This window comes from Falco naumanni, chromosome 8 (genome assembly GCF_017639655.2).
Source record: "Falco naumanni isolate bFalNau1 chromosome 8, bFalNau1.pat, whole genome shotgun sequence".
NCBI lineage: Eukaryota > Metazoa > Chordata > Aves > Falconiformes > Falconidae > Falco > Falco naumanni.
Window position 1 is genome coordinate 33,315,915 of NC_054061.1, and position 17,455 is coordinate 33,333,369.

Sequence of the window (17,455 nt, forward strand, 5' to 3'; positions counted from 1 at the left end):
TGGTCTTGTTGGTCCCATGGCTAGGGTAGATCCCATGCTCAGGTAGGATCCCACGATCTACCCATGAGGTAGATCCCAGCTGCTCAGGTAGGCACAGGACACATAACTGATACTCAAAAAGGTTCAGCCTCCCCGTGTGAGACAAGATGGGTACTTCCATCTGGCTGACTACCTTTTGCTCAGCAGAGAAGCACCAGCCCCCAGTGCTGCTGCAATCAGTCCTGTCTCTGTTGTGCCTGCATGGCCCGTAGCATGTTTTCTGATGGTAATCAGCAAGCTGATGGGGACTGGGATGTGCATTTTTGCATCTTTATGTGCAGAAAGACAAATTTTCAAAATAAGGAAAGGCTGCAGCAGGCTGACCATTGCAGAATGTGTATAGCTCCCAGGTGAAGGCTAGGTACAACTCAGTTGTCCTGTTGAGCAGCACTGTGTATGCACAGCACAACTACAGCAGATTTGTCTGAACAGATGTGCAATGGCCATGAATACAACTGGGGTATAAAGCCTGAACTACCTTCCCCTGCCATCCATGCACAAAACTTTCATTTTACTAAGCTTTTTCATGAATTAGAATGGCTTTCCTTTGCAGCAAGAGCACCCCAATTCCCCCACACTGCATGGAACTTAATTTGACTTTTGCAGGCAGTGGAAGGAAAAATGTTCTTATTTCACTGAGTAAGAGTCCTGGCAGAGTTAAAGATTTCCATGTCCCTGCCTAGTCTAGAAAATTGAAAAATGCCCGTGAAATATGAACACTGGGTGCTGCTAGTTAACTTGTAATCTTCTTGGCTTGCAAAAGCAATGGGCAATAAAAAAATGTACTTTGGCATCAGGCAGTTTAATGTTATTGGTGAGAAACCTGGAACCTTAGGTTCGCTTCACGAAAACAGGAGTCACCAACACATGAACTGTAAATTGTCTTCCTTAAAAGAAGTAGTCAGGGCTGCTTTATTGCCTGAAGCGCTGGACAGTGTATTACTATTGTTTCTGTTGGAAGGCACACCTTTAGAGAGATTGGAGGCCCTTCCAATGTTTACCGCAATCTGCAAGCAATTATCTCTCTTTATTTTTACGCTGTGTAAAATTTAATTTGTGTTTTGCAAACTTTAGAAAGGAAAAAAATTACTTATTTTACTGCATGACAGTTCTGCAGAATCAACAATTATTCAGTGCATTTAGGAACAATACAGGATACATATGTAAACCAGCATCTTTTAATAAATACCCAAGGACGAGAATGGGTTAACTTCAAAATAAAAAAGGAAACTGTTCTTCAGCTTTTCTGAACTGTGAGAGACTTATTAAAATGGATTTAAGAAAAATATAGTCAAATATGGACTCTGCCTTAAAGAAAAGCAAAATACAATTCTGAAGTTAAAGGCAACATTTGTAAGAAGAGATAATACCTTTGTGAGACCAGTTAATATGAATGAAAAAAATACACTGGCATTTATGTAAATAACCTCCTGCCCTAGACTTCTAGACAATCACAGTGGCAATAACATTAACTCTACTTTCTAGAATTTGGGATTAGTCTGAACTAAGCAAAGATGACATTGGTTCAGGCTCTTTTGCAAAATGTGTAACCTGGGAATAACTGCTCTGACAAAATGCTTGCGTAAATGACAGGAAAATCAAGCTTCTTGTGTCAGGATCGATATATCAAATCTGTGCAGTGTGCTGAAGCAGATACATAGAAACATAATTTCAATTACTTGCAATACATTATTTAATACACATGTGCTTTGCATTGCAGTTTGCCTATCTCCGGCTCAGACTGGTCAGGGAAATGGGATTTTTAGCAGACGTAGTTTACTTCAAAACACACTTATAAAATATTTGTTTAAGATTAGCAATGGAAGGACCAACCCAGCAATGTACAGGCCTTGCAGGGTGCAAATACTGCATTTAGGATTAGTCCCTTTAACTGTCTGGAAGCTGAAAGAGTGACGAGGCAATATTTTTGGGAAGCAAAAATCATCAATCATTAGTATTTGCGTTACTGCAATTCTTGCAAGTACCAGTTATAGGTTCAACCTTTGTGATGATGCTATTAAAGAAGTACATCCACAGTTTGACATTAAGTTAGTAGGGATGTCAAGTATGAGCCCAGAACCAGCAGTTTATTTTTCCTTCATGCTTAAACTTTAAACATTGCAGGGAAAAGGATCAGGCAGTAAGTTACAGCATACTGAGCAAAGCAGAAAACCATGAGGAACATAATGAATGGTGGCTCACTGAAGCTGGTTACACAGCAAAAAGCCTAGGCAAACAACCCAGATCCCACTCTTCCCCCTGCAGTCCCAGATGGATTAGGGTCCGATGTCCATCTGCAAATTTGCTAAATTTAGTCTGGCCTCAGAGGAAACACAAGACGCAAGCCATCCACATGGTCCCGTTGCTCCTCCAGCGTGACCTTCCTGTTAGCTCGATGGGCCAAGCGCTACAGAACAACTCCCCCCTTCCCACCACGCTACACGTATTTCAAGACACACGACTAAATACAGAGGAAATAGATTTTACTCAAGGAGCTATTTTTATACTGTTCCTCTAGGCTGCTAGGCTGCTTGTTTTTCACTAGTGGGGCAGAGGCGTGGGGATGTTATGGCTGCTGGCTTCAGGTCAGAGCTAGTATGAAAACTCACGGTACAAACAGAGCTCTCCATTCCGCCTGCTTGCTCTGGTGTCTGCAATGCACTGAAGCACCACAGTTCCAAGGAGGAACAGAAACAGAAGGCATCTATAAGGTTCCTACGCAGTTAATAAAAGGAAACAGGCATCACAGACCATTTTCAGTAGGTGCCTCCCCTGGGTGATTGTGCAGAGTGCTTTGGACAATACTTGACCTGGTCTCTTGAACCTCAGTACCGCAGCAGGAGCCCAAGTCCCTTCTCTGTACAACCACCATTGCTCAGGCTCAATAAGCATGTTTTGTGGAGTCCCTTCAAAGTCCCCTCTCTGCTCTGACCCTGCTAACCCAAGGGAATGTTTGTGAAAGGACGTGTGCTGGGATCACTGGGAGAGCTGAGGACTCGGCAGGACAGGCCTTCCCTGGCTTAGGGTCCTTTGTATGGAAAATGGCTCTGGTCTTTCCCAGGCTATACGAGATGCTGCACAGTTCACATTACTCCAGGAAACTATCCCACATAATGAATTAAAAGTACAGTATTTACTCAGTGGAATTGTGTGGAACTTTGGTCTTTGGCCTTCGCGATGTCCCAACAGTTGAGATATCAATATGTGAGCAATAAAATTTAAGACTCCTTTTCTAGCATGTCATTGAAGCCAAGCTGGGAAAAAAAGGACCAGTGCAATCATTTGTCCAGGTATGCGCAGCTGAAGTACTGTCAGACTGTCCCTTCTCAGATGGCCCGCTTGGCCAGGAGAAGGCTGCGGCCACCCACCCACCCACTGCCTAAGCAGCTAGGTCCTGCCAGCAGGGACGGGCTGAGACCTCCCCTTTGTCTGAGTGAGCTGCAGCCAAGGAGCGAGGTTCTTGCTTCTCTGCAGGACAGGGAAAGGGGGTGCTCTGTGCAGGGCAGGGAAAGGGGTGCTCTGGGGTTCTCAACACGTGCACTGAAGGGCACAACCCTGTCCCATTGCACATAGCCCTGAATAACTGGGTTGGCTTAACCCGGCCCTGGAAAGGACGGGCTGGCCCTAAGAAAGAAGGCTGAGAATGCAGGCAGGAAAGCCAGGAGGGCAAGGAGAATTTATGACCCTGGTCTTCCACAGAAGCTGTGGAAGGAAACGCGGTCCTGAGCCTGTCGCAGGGAGGGACTCTGCATTACAGTTTTTTTTCCTGTGGGGAAGCATGAAAATGCCTTCTAACAATGACTTTACAAGCAAACCTCAGTAGGATGTGAAAGTCTTAGAGAAACATCAAAGAGCGGGGAGAATGCATGATTATGTCTCGGCGACTCAATTCTCCTTCTCTGCCTCACTTTAAAATGCTTACCCATGTCTGCCTGAATGATACTCTCAGTGCCTCAGACAGACAGAAATAAGGCAAGTGAAGAGAGGGAACAGGTCCAGAGAGGCCATAAGAGAAAGCCTTTTTAGAGCTGTGATCCCTCTCCCCACACCCTCAGTACCACTGTTGAGTTTCCCCCAGTTTCCCTGCCAGACCAGCTGCTGAATCCTTCAGCATTCTTGATGAGCTCAGCTGGCCACGGCATTTTAAATCCCTTCCCCATACCTTTCTTTTTTTTCCCCTTCTTTTTTTCTTTTTCAGTGTGAAAAAGAGTATGGACACTATACAGTGAAATTTGGTGTTAAGCTGACAGGGTGCTAGGTGGATGAAGTTTTACCCCCTGTTAGAAGGGGAAACAAAGGCAAAGTAAACAAGAAAATTTGCAGGCCTTCTGTCTTTTAAACAAAGACTCCTGTGTTTAAAATAATAAAAATCCACTGTACAAAAGCAAAGCAACTTCCCCCAGAATAGCCTTTCCTGTTTTATCAAAGCATTCATCAAAAGTGTACTTCTCCACAAAAATAAAGTTCCAGGTAGATCACTGGAGGCCTTTTGCTTTGATTAGATAACGAAGCAGCTGAAGCAATAAGTATAATTGACTTTACTGGTACCTGATATATCCTAAAGAAGTCCACGTGGCTGAATCTAGCTTTAAATATCTAGTGATGCCATACCAAAAATAAGAAAAAATAATGAAATAGAAATACCATGTCAGAGAAATATGGTTATTCACAAGCCATTAGAACATGGCTCCAACAGCCTGCAGGCAACCTGCATCCATGACTTGCAGCTGCTGCAACTTACTGTGGAGGACAAGCCGTTGCCACGCTTGGCCAGGCTGTGCCTAGCTTACTGAGTTACTCAGGTGGTGTTTGGACTGATGCCGCCTCTAGGGTTTGACTACGCAAGGATTTGTTGGTATAGTTTTTTCTTCTTGATGTACTGATGTACCCAACATGTAAAATCCCTGGAAGAACTACAGTCATAGTGATATGAATACCCTTACGCAGGTATGGCTCATCCCTTCAGGCTTAGCTTGGCCTACCTCTTAGAAACACTGAAAATCAGATCTCATCACCCATATTGCCAACTGTTGCTAATTTTTTGTTCATTTTTTACTATTTTGGAGATAGCGGAGTCCAGGAGACCGTCTAAGCATAGACAACACCAAGGATGGACACTTTCTGGGTATCAAGTTCTTCCACAGGGTGACTATGAAGTGGGAGAAAGCAAAGTGGGATCCCAGCATTAGGTAGGGGAACAAGGCATCACAACCTCTCCAGCGCCAGGGCAGACATTGCCCACTGAAGCAGAAAGGAATGATACGGTGGGGAGAAGCTGTGAAGGGCCATGAAAGTGAAGACAAACAGCCATTGTTTGATGAGAGAGAGGAGGGAGACACAGTGGAGAAAAAAACCCCAACACACGGGAAAGTGTGACCTGATGGAAATAGCAAAGTGGTTTCGAGTTCTTTCATCTTTCTATTCCCTTTCCTTTCACAACTGCATGGAGCCACACTTGCACACTGAGGCAGAGCAGTAGTCCCAAGCTGGGCCCCAGCAGCCCTTGGTGGCAGCCCACAGAGAGCTGCTGTGTTACACCACACTGTTCAGCCAACTTGTTTCCAGCTGCTCTATCATAATTGAAAAGGAGTGAAAACGCAGCAAAAACTTTCCTCATGTGATTTTTCTACGTAAGCCATGTCCTGAACTTGTAACAAGGATGCCATGAGGCACTAAATGCTAGCAGGAGGGGTCCACATGACCTCTCTTGAAAGCCTATACTATGAAATTTTGACTCTGAACATCCTTGTCAGAACAGTATTAGGAGAGGTGAGCATTTTGTTTTTTTATTTAAATACTGCATATTTATATTGACAATAGGAGCCTGAACATTGTTTGCTTAACAGAAACCCCATGACCTGTTTATGTGCCAGTTAAATCAACTATGTTACTTAATGAAATGTTTCCTTTAGTTCAGAGCCTTACAAACATCTTAATCGACTGCTCTTAATTAAGACTTTCAAAAACAAACCCAACTTCTCAGCCTCTACAAGGGCAACTGAAGGTTTAATGCAGTGCACTAAAATTTCTGAATTGTCCTCACGTAGCTCCCCTGGGACATCAGGAATCATTACCACTGAACGTGTTTCGCAACAGAGATTGTTTAAAACGCAACAGAGAAAGTGCATGAGCCAATGCAGATCGCAATTTAATACTCAGCGGGAACAGGGACACAATAAAAGCAATGTAGACTCTTTTCCCCCACTAAAATCCAAGATGTTCTTAAAAAACAGAGACGTGGGAAGAAACAGTTATGCTTTTCCCTACACAGATCACTCTTCTGAGATCAGGAACTGGAGGAAGGAGACTTCCAGCCCCAACAAGAGCTGGATTAGCTTCACCAGCTTTGCAACTAATCCATTAAATGATCTGCTCTTTCCTACAAGGAGTGGTCACAAAACCACAAGTCTCAGTGTGATCTCTTTTGCATTGATACCCCTCTTCTTCTCACTAGCCTCATGAAATCCTTATTCTGCTTCCCTCTTTCACAGTCCAGCCTGCCAGCGCACCTACCAGCCACAGTTTCTCTCTGGCTGTAGGATCAGGTAGGCAACCTCCTAAACGCACAAGCTGTTACCTGAGCAGCACCAAAACCCCTGTCCCTCCTGCCCAGAGTCTGGTGCGCTCTCAGCTGAGGCACCAGGGCCAATGTAACACATCTGCTAAGTGCAGGCGAGATGCTCACCCTGCTAACGTGCACCTTGTGAGACCTGTTTCCTCTTCGGTTGGAAAAGACCCAACTATTTCTCAGTTTGCTCTGTTACAAGGACCCACTGCTGCCACCAAAGCCCTGCTGTTAAGTGGCTATCTGCCTGCACAGCAAGATGTTTGCATAGCATCTTAAGAAAATATATTTCTCTTCTCCTCCAGAGGTATGTACCGGACACAAGTATTCCGTGGGTAGGATCTGGTTTGGGGCCCTGAACGGGATCCCTTCCCATACCACCAGTCCAAAACAAGTGCCATAAACCCCTATTTGTTTTTTTTTAAAACACTTTTTTTTTTCTTTGGTGATGGAGGTTGCTTAAAATTACTGGAAGAACTAGCTTTTGTTACTCTTTGAATTGCACTGCAACTTTGATGTTACAAGAAAAATGCTGGGTGAGGGGTGATAAGACAAGAGTTTTAAGATCAAGAGTTCATCTAAATGTTTCATGGGCCAAATTCAAATTTGGAATCACTCAGTCAAAGCTAACAGGCTGACAGCAGGAATATGCTTGTCGCAGTGTGCTTAATGAATGTTGGCTAGGTCATTGAGTTGTTTTCCACCCACGTGGATTTCTTTCTTAATTTGAAATTTATAGCTTAATACCTTAGAGCTCAATTATATGGTAAAGACAGGAATAAAAGTCACAGTTTTCCTGTAATTAGCCATGTGGGATAGTTCAAACAGTTTCATTCCTAGTGTCACAGGTCTTTCTTTTTCCTGCCTAGGAATGCTAGCCAGAAAAAAAATCCCACAAATTCTCGAGTACAGTAACAGGGACTGCAGAGTTCCTTTCACTCATTCATCTGTAAATCACTTGCAAAAGGTGAATCCCAGAAACCTGTTTGCCTTTTTACAGAGGGCAATTGCAAACACTGTCAGATCGTCGGAGAGGAACGGCAGGCAGGACTATACTTTGGCTCTGAGCTGTAGTCAAGCAATGAAAAAAACAAATGTGTATCCTCCAAAGGAACATAGCCAGCAGTCAGACAGAAGGCTGGGAGACCAGTCCTTCAAGTCTCTGCACTTATACCAATGAACAAGAGAAATCTGTAAAGATATTTCATTACAAAAGGTAGGAAGTGCTCTCTTCCAGATTTATTCTCTTACACTCAGACCATGTTTTCCCTTTTGCAATATTTTATGTTGATTCATTACCTATTTCCAAACGAATAGTGTAAAAAAGTGAGGATAAGCCAGAGGACATGTTCAGTTGTGAAGTTTGGTTTTGCATTTCCAGTGTCTTTCAGTGAGGCTGTTTAAAAAGGCTTATTTTTTTGTTTGATGAGGACTTGCATTGGTGCTCTACAAAATGTTCTGGTGATCTCACCAAATCTTTCAATCCTTCATCTGTTCAGGTGTTTTCTGACATGGTACTTTCCTTACTCTTTTATTTTAAGGGTGGTTGGTAGCTTCTGTGAGCCACATGATTTCCATTTGTAGTCCACCGTACCTTATAATAGGACAAAACACAGTAATTTGCCCTTTCCCACTAAGTGGATGTAACTGTTTTAATACTTGTCAAAACTCTGCATGTTTCTATCATAGACAGCAAATTCTATTATTAGAAATGTTAAGTTTTGAGTATAGATACTTTCTGTTCTCAAAATTACAGGGCTTGTAAAAGCAAAGATTTATGTATCTTGGTAATTGCAAGCAAAATTCAGCTATTAACCTGCTCTTCTGCACTGTGTGTGTTTATATACTTGAAACAGGCAGGGGACACCATTTGATGCTGATACAAGACGTGCCAGCCTTTGTTCGGGGTTGTAGTAAAAGACCAGAAATTTTGGAAGCCTGGACCAAGGGGTTCTGAGTCCAAAGCATGCCTAACGCTACTGGAAGTAGAGGACACGAATCTGAATAGTCAGAAGCCATTTATCATGCTAATCCTTCCAGCACCTCATGAGACAAGCAGGCTCTTCCAGTGGCTACTGGATCTTCCCTTTAAACTTTTAACTTACCCCTCTTTCTTTATTCCCAGCATCTGTTCGTTCAGTTTAAACAATTTCCTGTTTTCTTAATAGAGGGAGAACTGATTAGACACAGAACCTATTTGCTGTACTCTGGCCAAAACTGTGGATTGGGTGGTTATTTTTATTATTTCTAGCAGCACTTCTGGAGATCCCATTAATACTGAGGCTCCCTGCTACAGCTTTGGTATGTGCAGGAAGAAAACTGAGGCCGAAGGGGAAAGAGATATAAGGAAATAAAGGCCATGAATACATGGCTGGAGCCAGCTAGCCCCAGACTCACTCTGCACCTGCTTGGAGATGATGGGACAAGAGCCAGCTCCAACCTGGAAGCGGTCGCAGTATGTTACGTGAGATAACCTGCCCCGCAGGCAGTGAAGGCATGCTAGCACAGGCTTGGAGCTGTGCTGACACAGCCTGGTGGCTCCCAGGCATCAGTTAGCTCTGGTCCACCAGCCAAAGCCTGGCACTGTGCCCTTCGTGCCATACTGTGGTGCAGTTGTGCCCTGAAGCTCATGCAATCATGCCAGAGTCCCCACGTCCCCGGCCAGCACTCAACCCCTGCCCCACCTCACCTCCACCCTCCTTGGGATTTTCTGCCTCCCTTTCCACAGCTTATTCCTGTAATTTTTATTTTTGTTTAATTTAAGGAAAAGCTCTACAACTTAGTGCACTCAAATGAAGCTTGAATGGTGTCTCACAGTGTCCTTCAGCAGAGGACCCAAGTCCAGCTGCTGAACCATGCACCCAGCAGACACATCTCTGCTTCCTGTGAGTCATGCCAGGCAGTGACTGCTCTTACGTAGACCAGGCTGATTTTCAGGTTTAACTTTCTGTTTATTCACAGATTTAGTTTGCCTGTAAGCAACTGCAGTGCTTCTCAGAAGAGAGCTGAGGACCAGGACAGGCTCCTGTGGCAGCAGAAGCAGGGAAGGGCCCCAGGCATGTGGCAGGGAGGAAACGCATGAGTTTGGAGTTTGCACAGCAGACAGAGTGGACAGCCAACGCTGAATACCTCCTCCCTCTCACAAAGCAGGGCAAGGGGAAGCACCTAAGGGAATGAGACCTGCTGAGGGGATCATATCTTAGAGGAAAAGCTGAGCTCTCCTTCCCCAGGTTTGGATCAGAGAGCTCTTTAAGGGACACTGACTGCGGACCCTGGCTGGACCGCGCTGCTCTGTCCCAGGGGTGCGCCCCGCGCCCAGCCTCCCCAGCAGGAGTGCAGGCAGGGAGAGAGGACGGACTACAGTCCGGTTTCAGTGCTTTTTCTCAAAACAAACAAAACCACCAAGCTTAACTTGCTCAAACAAGAAGGGATCAACTTCTATTTCCCTTAATGCAGAGGGGGAAAAAAAATTTTAAAAAGCCAGTTCAGGTTGTGGGCTTGAAGTTGGAAGTGAGATAACAGGAGCCTTTCCTCCCTGGAACCTACTTGCATTGTGCATGGCCAAAAGAGGGGGCACAGCCAAAAGGAGTTTGCTCTGGCCATGCTGAACTGAACTGGTTCTGGACTATCGGTCTGGAGCGTCTCCTATGCTTGGTTGCGTGGATGCTATGTGCAGGACACACATTGCTCAGAACAGAACACCAACTAAATAGGCCACAGACACCACAGACACGAACAAGATTTTACCCTTCATTGTGGGTGAAGCCCACGCTCTCAGGATAATACTAGGGTTGTGTTTTGTTGCACACTAGTTGTAAATGATTCTTTCCCCATTGTACTGTGCCATTACGCACAATGTCTCCAGTTCACGAGTCAATAGAGTGTACCAGTACACACTGGTGGCTTCTTTGCAATAAGAGACAGGCAGCAACGATACACCAAAAGACCATGCACTAGTGTGCACTGTGGCACTCATTAAATAACTTATCCATGATTTGGGGCATCCTGGGTGTATATACGACATGACTTTCCCTCCTTCTAGGCTTTTAGGCACTGAAAACTGTCCCTTCATTGTTTAAAAGTCTTCTTTTTATCCAGGCTCTGAGAGACAATAATGACTGTCACACAGCAGAAGACGCACACATACAAACATTGATTCATGGAAATGGAGTTAGGCTAGTGCTGCGCCCATTCACAGAGATCTGGTAACAAAACTCACTAATGACTAAAGAGCCTTTTACCCATGCCGACTGCAAGAGCTACCCAAGCAGCTTCGCACTTACATGATACAAAAGGGGAAATCCAAAACAGTCTTAAACCTGCCGGACGGTTGCCTACCTTTTCCTGAAGGGAAGAAGCAATCCATCTCCACGCTGCTGCGGGAATGGGAGATGCAGAGCGCGCTGCTGGGGACCAGACCCTCCTGAGGCGGGCTCCGCTCCGTGGTCCGGACCAAACACCAGCCTGGCCTTTCGCTCGGCCTCTCCAGCAGCTCTACCGTCTGCCCCACCTGAATGCTCAGCTCGCTGCTGTGGCTGGCTGTGAAGTCCTGGAGCACCACAGTTAGTTCGCACCCTCCAGACAACTGCCCAGGTTCAACAGGAAAAAAAAAACAACCAAAAAACAAACAACAAGAACAGAAGTTAGAGAGGGTAGGATGAAGGCAATCATCTTTGCATCATATTTACACTGGCAAGGACAGGACTTGTATGCCTCAGAAGCCAAGTTAATAATTTCTTTTGTCAAAGTTCAACACATTGTGGCCCTGGTTTCCTTTACCTTATTGATTTTGCTGGGCTGAAATGAGAAGTCAAAGCCACCCACCCAGTAACATTTTGAATGCTAGCTGTGAGTGTCCAACAGAAACCTTGCTTTTTTTCTTGCTTAAGTTTCTGGGGTGACTTTCTAGACTGGTTGCCTTGGTGCTGTGCCTCATGGCAGGACAAATTCCAGCTCACCCCTCCACAGCATGAGTTAGTCACATTCCCGTGTGCCACCAGAGCAGTGAGGAAACAGCTACATTTTTTTTTTTTTTTTTGCAAGACAAGAAACATGCCCTCATCTTCCCCAGCTGGCTCTAGGGACCCCTTGGGATAGTCAGGAATCCTGACGGTGAGGATCAGAAAAGCTCCTCCCATGCTCTTTGATGGAAAACAGAGGTGTAAATATATAAACGTAGAGTGATTGATTATATGCTGACTTCCAGGATTTGTATCTAAGTATAAATGTATCGTCTTACTTCCGTACTGAGCACTGGCAACCTGCTGCTTTCCTTCAGCCTCACACCCTGCTGCTCTCGATGAACAATACTGCTCTTTGTTTAATCACATTCTCTATATAACCAGAGACCGGATATGTAAGTACTTGTGTATGTAGCAGAAAAAACCAGAAAAATTGATTGCACAAGCAGCAGAGCTAACGAAGCTTGTTTTTTTACAGATTTGGGTCTCAGAGTTGGATTCTTGGGTGTCTGAAAATGTGTAAGAACAATTCTAAGTTTTTCTGGTGTGAGGAATCTTAATGCTTCTCTACAATGTGGATTTCTTGCTGTCTGCCTGTCATTAGGGGCCCTCCTTTGGGTCTTTCTCCTCTGCCTGCTGCCTGCTTTCCTGAAGCTCACAGCAATCTTTGAGGTCCTTATTCCAGTGTCAAATTTGATATAAATTAGTTCCCTGATTCAAAAGTTATTAAGATGAGAGTAGCAAACAAGCTGATTCAAAACAGTATAATACCATAAACCTTGTTTTCTTAGGATATGAAGCTAAACCCAAGCATATTATATAATATTTTTAAAGGAACAACTTGTAAATCCAACTGAATTGGGAGAAATCTTGTAAGATGTTGAGTATCTCTGTGAAATCAGTGAAAACTGGGATCTGCTTATCAGTTTGAACGGGGGAGCCCCTGAGGAGCCACACTCTACAGACGTCACTCTTCAGCTGGTACAATCTCAACATCTCTTATCTTAGCCCAAGACAGCCCGTCTCCTCACTCAGTGGCATAGGGGTTTGTGTGTCCAACACAGATGTAAAAGAAATCCCATTCACAGGGGTGATATTTACAATTACAGAAAGGGATCAGTGGACAAGGACTGGTTCTCACCTGTCCTGTGTCTCTGCCGTAGACGAAATGCTAGATTTGGGGAAGAAGAAGGAAATAATTCTCTGAAAGATTATTTGTAAATAAATAGAATAAACAAACAAAATAAACCACGGCAGCTGTTTGAAGCCATTCAGACAAAAGCTGGCATTAATCCTGGCAGAAAGAGCTCAGTGGGTTGATGAAAGCACACGAGAGATCTCTTTAGCACCTAGCTATGCAGTTTATCAGCAAACCCACCATTCATCACGCTGACATAATCTTCCCGTAACTAGAGTACAAACGTTCATAGGTACGGTAAGAATAAGATATTGTTATAATATTTGCTGAGGTTTCTTTGCTATGGAATAATTTGAGGAGTAGAATATCCTTCTGATCCAATACGGTATCTGATCTGGTTTGGTATGAGATATTTAAGACACAAGAAAAAAAATAATATTACTTCTTGGTAAATAACACTTACCAAATGTGATGAATTTCACCTAATTCTTCCACTACTCCTTCCTAAGTAAAGTTATATCCCCCAAATTATTCTACCTGTGCTATATACTCTGAAAATGATAAAATCTCTCATTCTTTTACAGGGAAACGCGAACAAATACCCTGCTGTAACTATTCCTGCCTCAGATTCATTTAAAGCCGCTACATGCCCTGCACTCGAGTACCAACCACTAGGTGTCCGTGTTTGCCATCACACAGCAAACTAATTTGCTATAAAGAATTAAATTAGAGTGCTTACCTAAGTATGATGTGCACTGTCTGGGCATGAAGAAGCTGGTTCAGCCAGGATCCCAGCACCCACCACTTCCAATGATACGGGCAGAGGAAGCTCCAGAATATTAAAAAAATTTCTTCAGATGGTTTGGGTTGATTTTTGAAAATTAAATAGCGTTTATTGCTTAAGCAGGAAAGGTGAAACAGCCCTGAAATATTTCCAGGGGAAAAGGCCTGGTGAGGACAGCACTTGGGGAAGTTTGGGACTAACAAGGCATTTCCCAGGGAGCATCAGCCTAGGAATTGCTGCCCTAAACCTAGCCTGAAATCAGCGTCACAGGTCTTTGTCAATCCCTTCTCAGATAACTAAACATCTGTGATACAAACAGATGCTTCAATTACAGCGACACCTGTAAACATTATCCTAGAGGAGACAGGTGTGCTCCATAACCCTCAGGTACCATCTAGCCCTGAGCTCCTGTTCTCTCTGATTCATTAAAAATAACCATTTAATATAATGAGAACAGGAAGTAATCACCCCCTCGAGGAGCTGCTCAGCACCTGGTGTGACCACACTCTTCCTCAGCAGGGGAGCTATTCATCCCCCCTGCCCCGGCTTTAGAAGCCTACCTTTGATGTGTGAGGGAGGGAGCTAACCTCCCTTGGCTTCCTGGAAGTCATATGAATTTATATCACCTGCTCCTCAAACATCCTCTGAATGGAAACATGGATCAGGGCTTCCCTACACTCCGACCCACCAGCTGGGGTCAGTGCTAAAATAACACATTTTATGGGAGGGAACGACCCCCTCTTTGGCAGGAGGAATTAGGCACGTTCCTTTTTACAGGTGCAGGTGGTAGGCATGAGCAGTAAGCTCAGACAGGAGCCCGCAGATCATTTTCAGGTGCCATCCACAAGGAACAGAAAAGGAGCTCCTTCCTTTTGCCCAAGGACTTCCAAGTATTTATCGTGCGGGATCTGTGTCTTACATATCATCATACCACAAAGAACATTTATTTACCAAATTAAGCCACAGCAAAGTCATCTCTCTAGAAAGATTATATTATACATACAAAATTTGTAAGCCACTGAGGAATAATGCAAATACATCTGATTCCCGATGGCAGAAATCCTTTCACCTATGAAGTGATCCCTCAAGCTATTAGGTACTTAATTTGTTTTTAGAGAATCATTTTCCCATCTCAGAGAAGTATATCATGCTTCTCTCTACGTTGGAGCATGCAAATTGGAACACAGATGGGGGCTGCTGGTTTCTCACGCATACTGTGTTTTGTTTCGAAAGAGGAAGAAAATAGAGAATGGCTTTAAGGTTGAACTTCACAGGTAAATGGCTTCATATTTTAACATGTAATGTTCACTTTTATTATTCCTGTGATAAAAAACACCATTAAAGCCACTGACTGGATATATTTAAAACCCAGACAGCAGTCTAATCTGTGTATGGCACAGTAAGATCGATGAGAGACAATAAAACAAAAATAACAATGCAACATGCCTTTGCAGAGTACAAGGCATAACTGAAAGACCTGACAGAGGGACAAATCTAATGAATTACACAGCAATGAATAGCCTTAACATGAGGAAGAAAAGGAAATGGTAGAAGCAAATAGCAAAATGTAATGAGGAAGCAGGAGGGCCTCAAGCAGTCTGGAGTGAACATGCTCTATGTCCTGAGAGAAGCTAGCAGGAGCCCAGCCTGTCTCCATGGTGCCTGCCACCAGCAAACCATCTCCCATCCTCTGCATTTACTTGTTCCTGGGCTAGGAAGCATCACTCCGCAGTCAGTATCTGAGTGGTTTTGACTAGGATGTTCTAAACCAGATCCAATCTAAACTGGAATGGAGCCCTGCCCTATGTCATCAGTGCAGACAGGGACCCAACCATGCAGCCATTGAAAACTCCCCTCTCTACCACAGGACATTGCTCACAAACCTCTGAGCATCGATGAGAGCGGTTTATGTCAGCTGCTGACTCTGGTGAATGAGTTTTGTCATGACTCACACAAGACGTTGTGCTTCTGGGAACACCAAACTGAGTGCCCATCAGCCGCAGGAGGGTGAAGGGCGAGCGACCGAAATGACCCCAGGCATGGTCACATCCTGCTGCAGGGGCATCCAGGCTGCTCCAAGCACAGGAGCCAGCGCAGCTCCAGGGACCAGCAGGTACTAGTTAGTGCAGGATTACCATGTGATGGTCTTTTCTGAATAACAGTATGTGTGCATGTCCACTGCTGCATCTGTTTAGTTTGCAGCCACAAAGCAGCAGCCAGAGGAAGCAAGGCTGAACACTAGAGACACATTTATCATTATATTGCAGACAGAAAACACCTATCAGGTCACAGGCTGCCCTTCCTTCCCTCTAAAACAGATCTTAAGTAGTACTAAATCCACTCCAGTTGAAAAGAAAGTGGGAATGAATATCGCTCTAACAGGGTGCACAAGGATTTGGGAGATGGGTTTCTGAAGGAGGACTCCTTGGGCACTTCTTAAATGGGTAAGTAAATGGTTGATCCTGCAACTTGCAATGGATCTCACACTGTTTCTAAAACATGACCCCGAGATCTGAGAGGCAGTGAACTGGTAATAGTGATACTGTGGTGGTTGTATCCACGTAAGTGAACAACGTAGCAGCAAATGTAGCAGCATTTCAATTGTCTGTTTCTACAAGGGTGCAAAATACTGGTGTGCTTGGTCTTCCCTCCTGTGGCACTGTGCCATAACAAAGGTTTTAGTTCTTTCATAATTAAGGTCTTTAGAGCTTTAGAGCTTGTTAGAGGCTTGTGAATGACGTCGTGGTCTGTGACATGTGAAAGCACATAACAGTGACAACTTGGCTACCTGTTCTGTCAGGGAGCTACCTTTGATGCTCATGGGAGTCCCTGTGAGCTCGACCACAGCCAGGGTTTTGATGCTGCTGTCTCCTTCCAGCCAGCCCTGTGACAGAAGCTGCATGTACCCGGGCGGTTCCTTTGGCTCAGTGCTGTATTTGAATGCTGGGGCTGGATGCTGAGGAATGAATACAGCTCAGGCAATCTCACTGCCAGTCACTGCCACTCACTGCCAAATGAAGTACACAGATCAGCTATACCTTGGCTCCCCGTTTCCAAATATGCTTATAGTTTGATCAGATCCTTCTTGCAACTGTTACTGCAGGAGAATAAATGTCATTGTATTATACCTACCTATATCTCCCCTTTGCATCAACTCCTTTTGAGTATCACACTGCCTGAAAACACAATAAACTGAAGCTGCCACACCTTTGCCAAAGCCTACAGATTGTCATTTGTCTGGCCTAAGGTCTTGCGACTGCCAAAGATGCTCTGTCAGTACACAGCACATGACTATTCTTTCATGCAATATTAAGCTATTTAAAAACAGATTATAATGTAAAGAACCATGCCTAGCCCAACTCACTATACCGAATAATCCAGCGTACTCTTTTATTAAAATTGCTGTATAATTTGTTCATATTTATCTCCTTTTTCTGCTCCTAAAATTCTTCAGTTTCCCCTTCAGTATAGTTTTCAATCACATTCAGAAGCAGAACCAGCAGTGCACAGCATCTGCAGATGTAGGTAAAAACTGATACATTTCAGGTAGGTAAGAAGTTGTTTAATCTGCAGTACAAATCTCCAGCCAACATCTGCTTTGCAGCCAAAGAATCAGCAATGGAGAATGAACCTATCAGGGTCAGAAGAGTTGCTCAGAGTATTTAACTATTTTGAAATATGCCAACATTGCTGTAGAAATCCACAGTAGCTGGTTATTTACGTATATTCAACAGGACGCAGAGCTCTGCTAGTTTAAACAAAGCATTCTGTGTGGTGCAGCACTGTGTCCTAATATAAATTGCTAGTTTTCTGTTGCTCTTAGGCTTTTTGCCCATCTGGTTTTGGATGACAGCCAGTTTTGGGTAGAAATGTTTAGTCACCATAAACAGCCTATTTCAAGAGGGTTAGAGCAGCAGTGGGAGCAAGAATGGGATTTGCATTCCTATCAAGAGGTTTTTAAAAAGTAA

General features: G+C 44.2%; 1 protein-coding gene across 8 annotated transcripts in view; it reads right to left on the reverse strand.

Annotated features, from left to right (window-relative positions):
* The window catches only part of KALRN (kalirin RhoGEF kinase), a 528,347-nt gene that overhangs the window by 89,673 nt on the left and 421,219 nt on the right, over positions 1–17,455 (reverse strand). For 7 of the 8 annotated variants that reach the window (XR_005829443.1, XR_005829442.1, XM_040604676.1 and 4 more), the window contains exons 34-35: positions 12,707–12,736; positions 10,943–11,189 (exon numbers count right to left, since the gene is read on the reverse strand). Coding sequence is in view for 6 of the 8 variants with exons in the window: in XM_040604676.1 (XP_040460610.1) it covers positions 10,943–11,189; positions 12,707–12,736 (277 nt within the window). In the remaining 2 variants the exon portion in view is untranslated. The remainder of the gene's footprint in view (positions 1–10,942; positions 11,190–12,706; positions 12,737–17,455) is intronic. The other variant, XM_040604673.1, reaches the window with a different exon arrangement.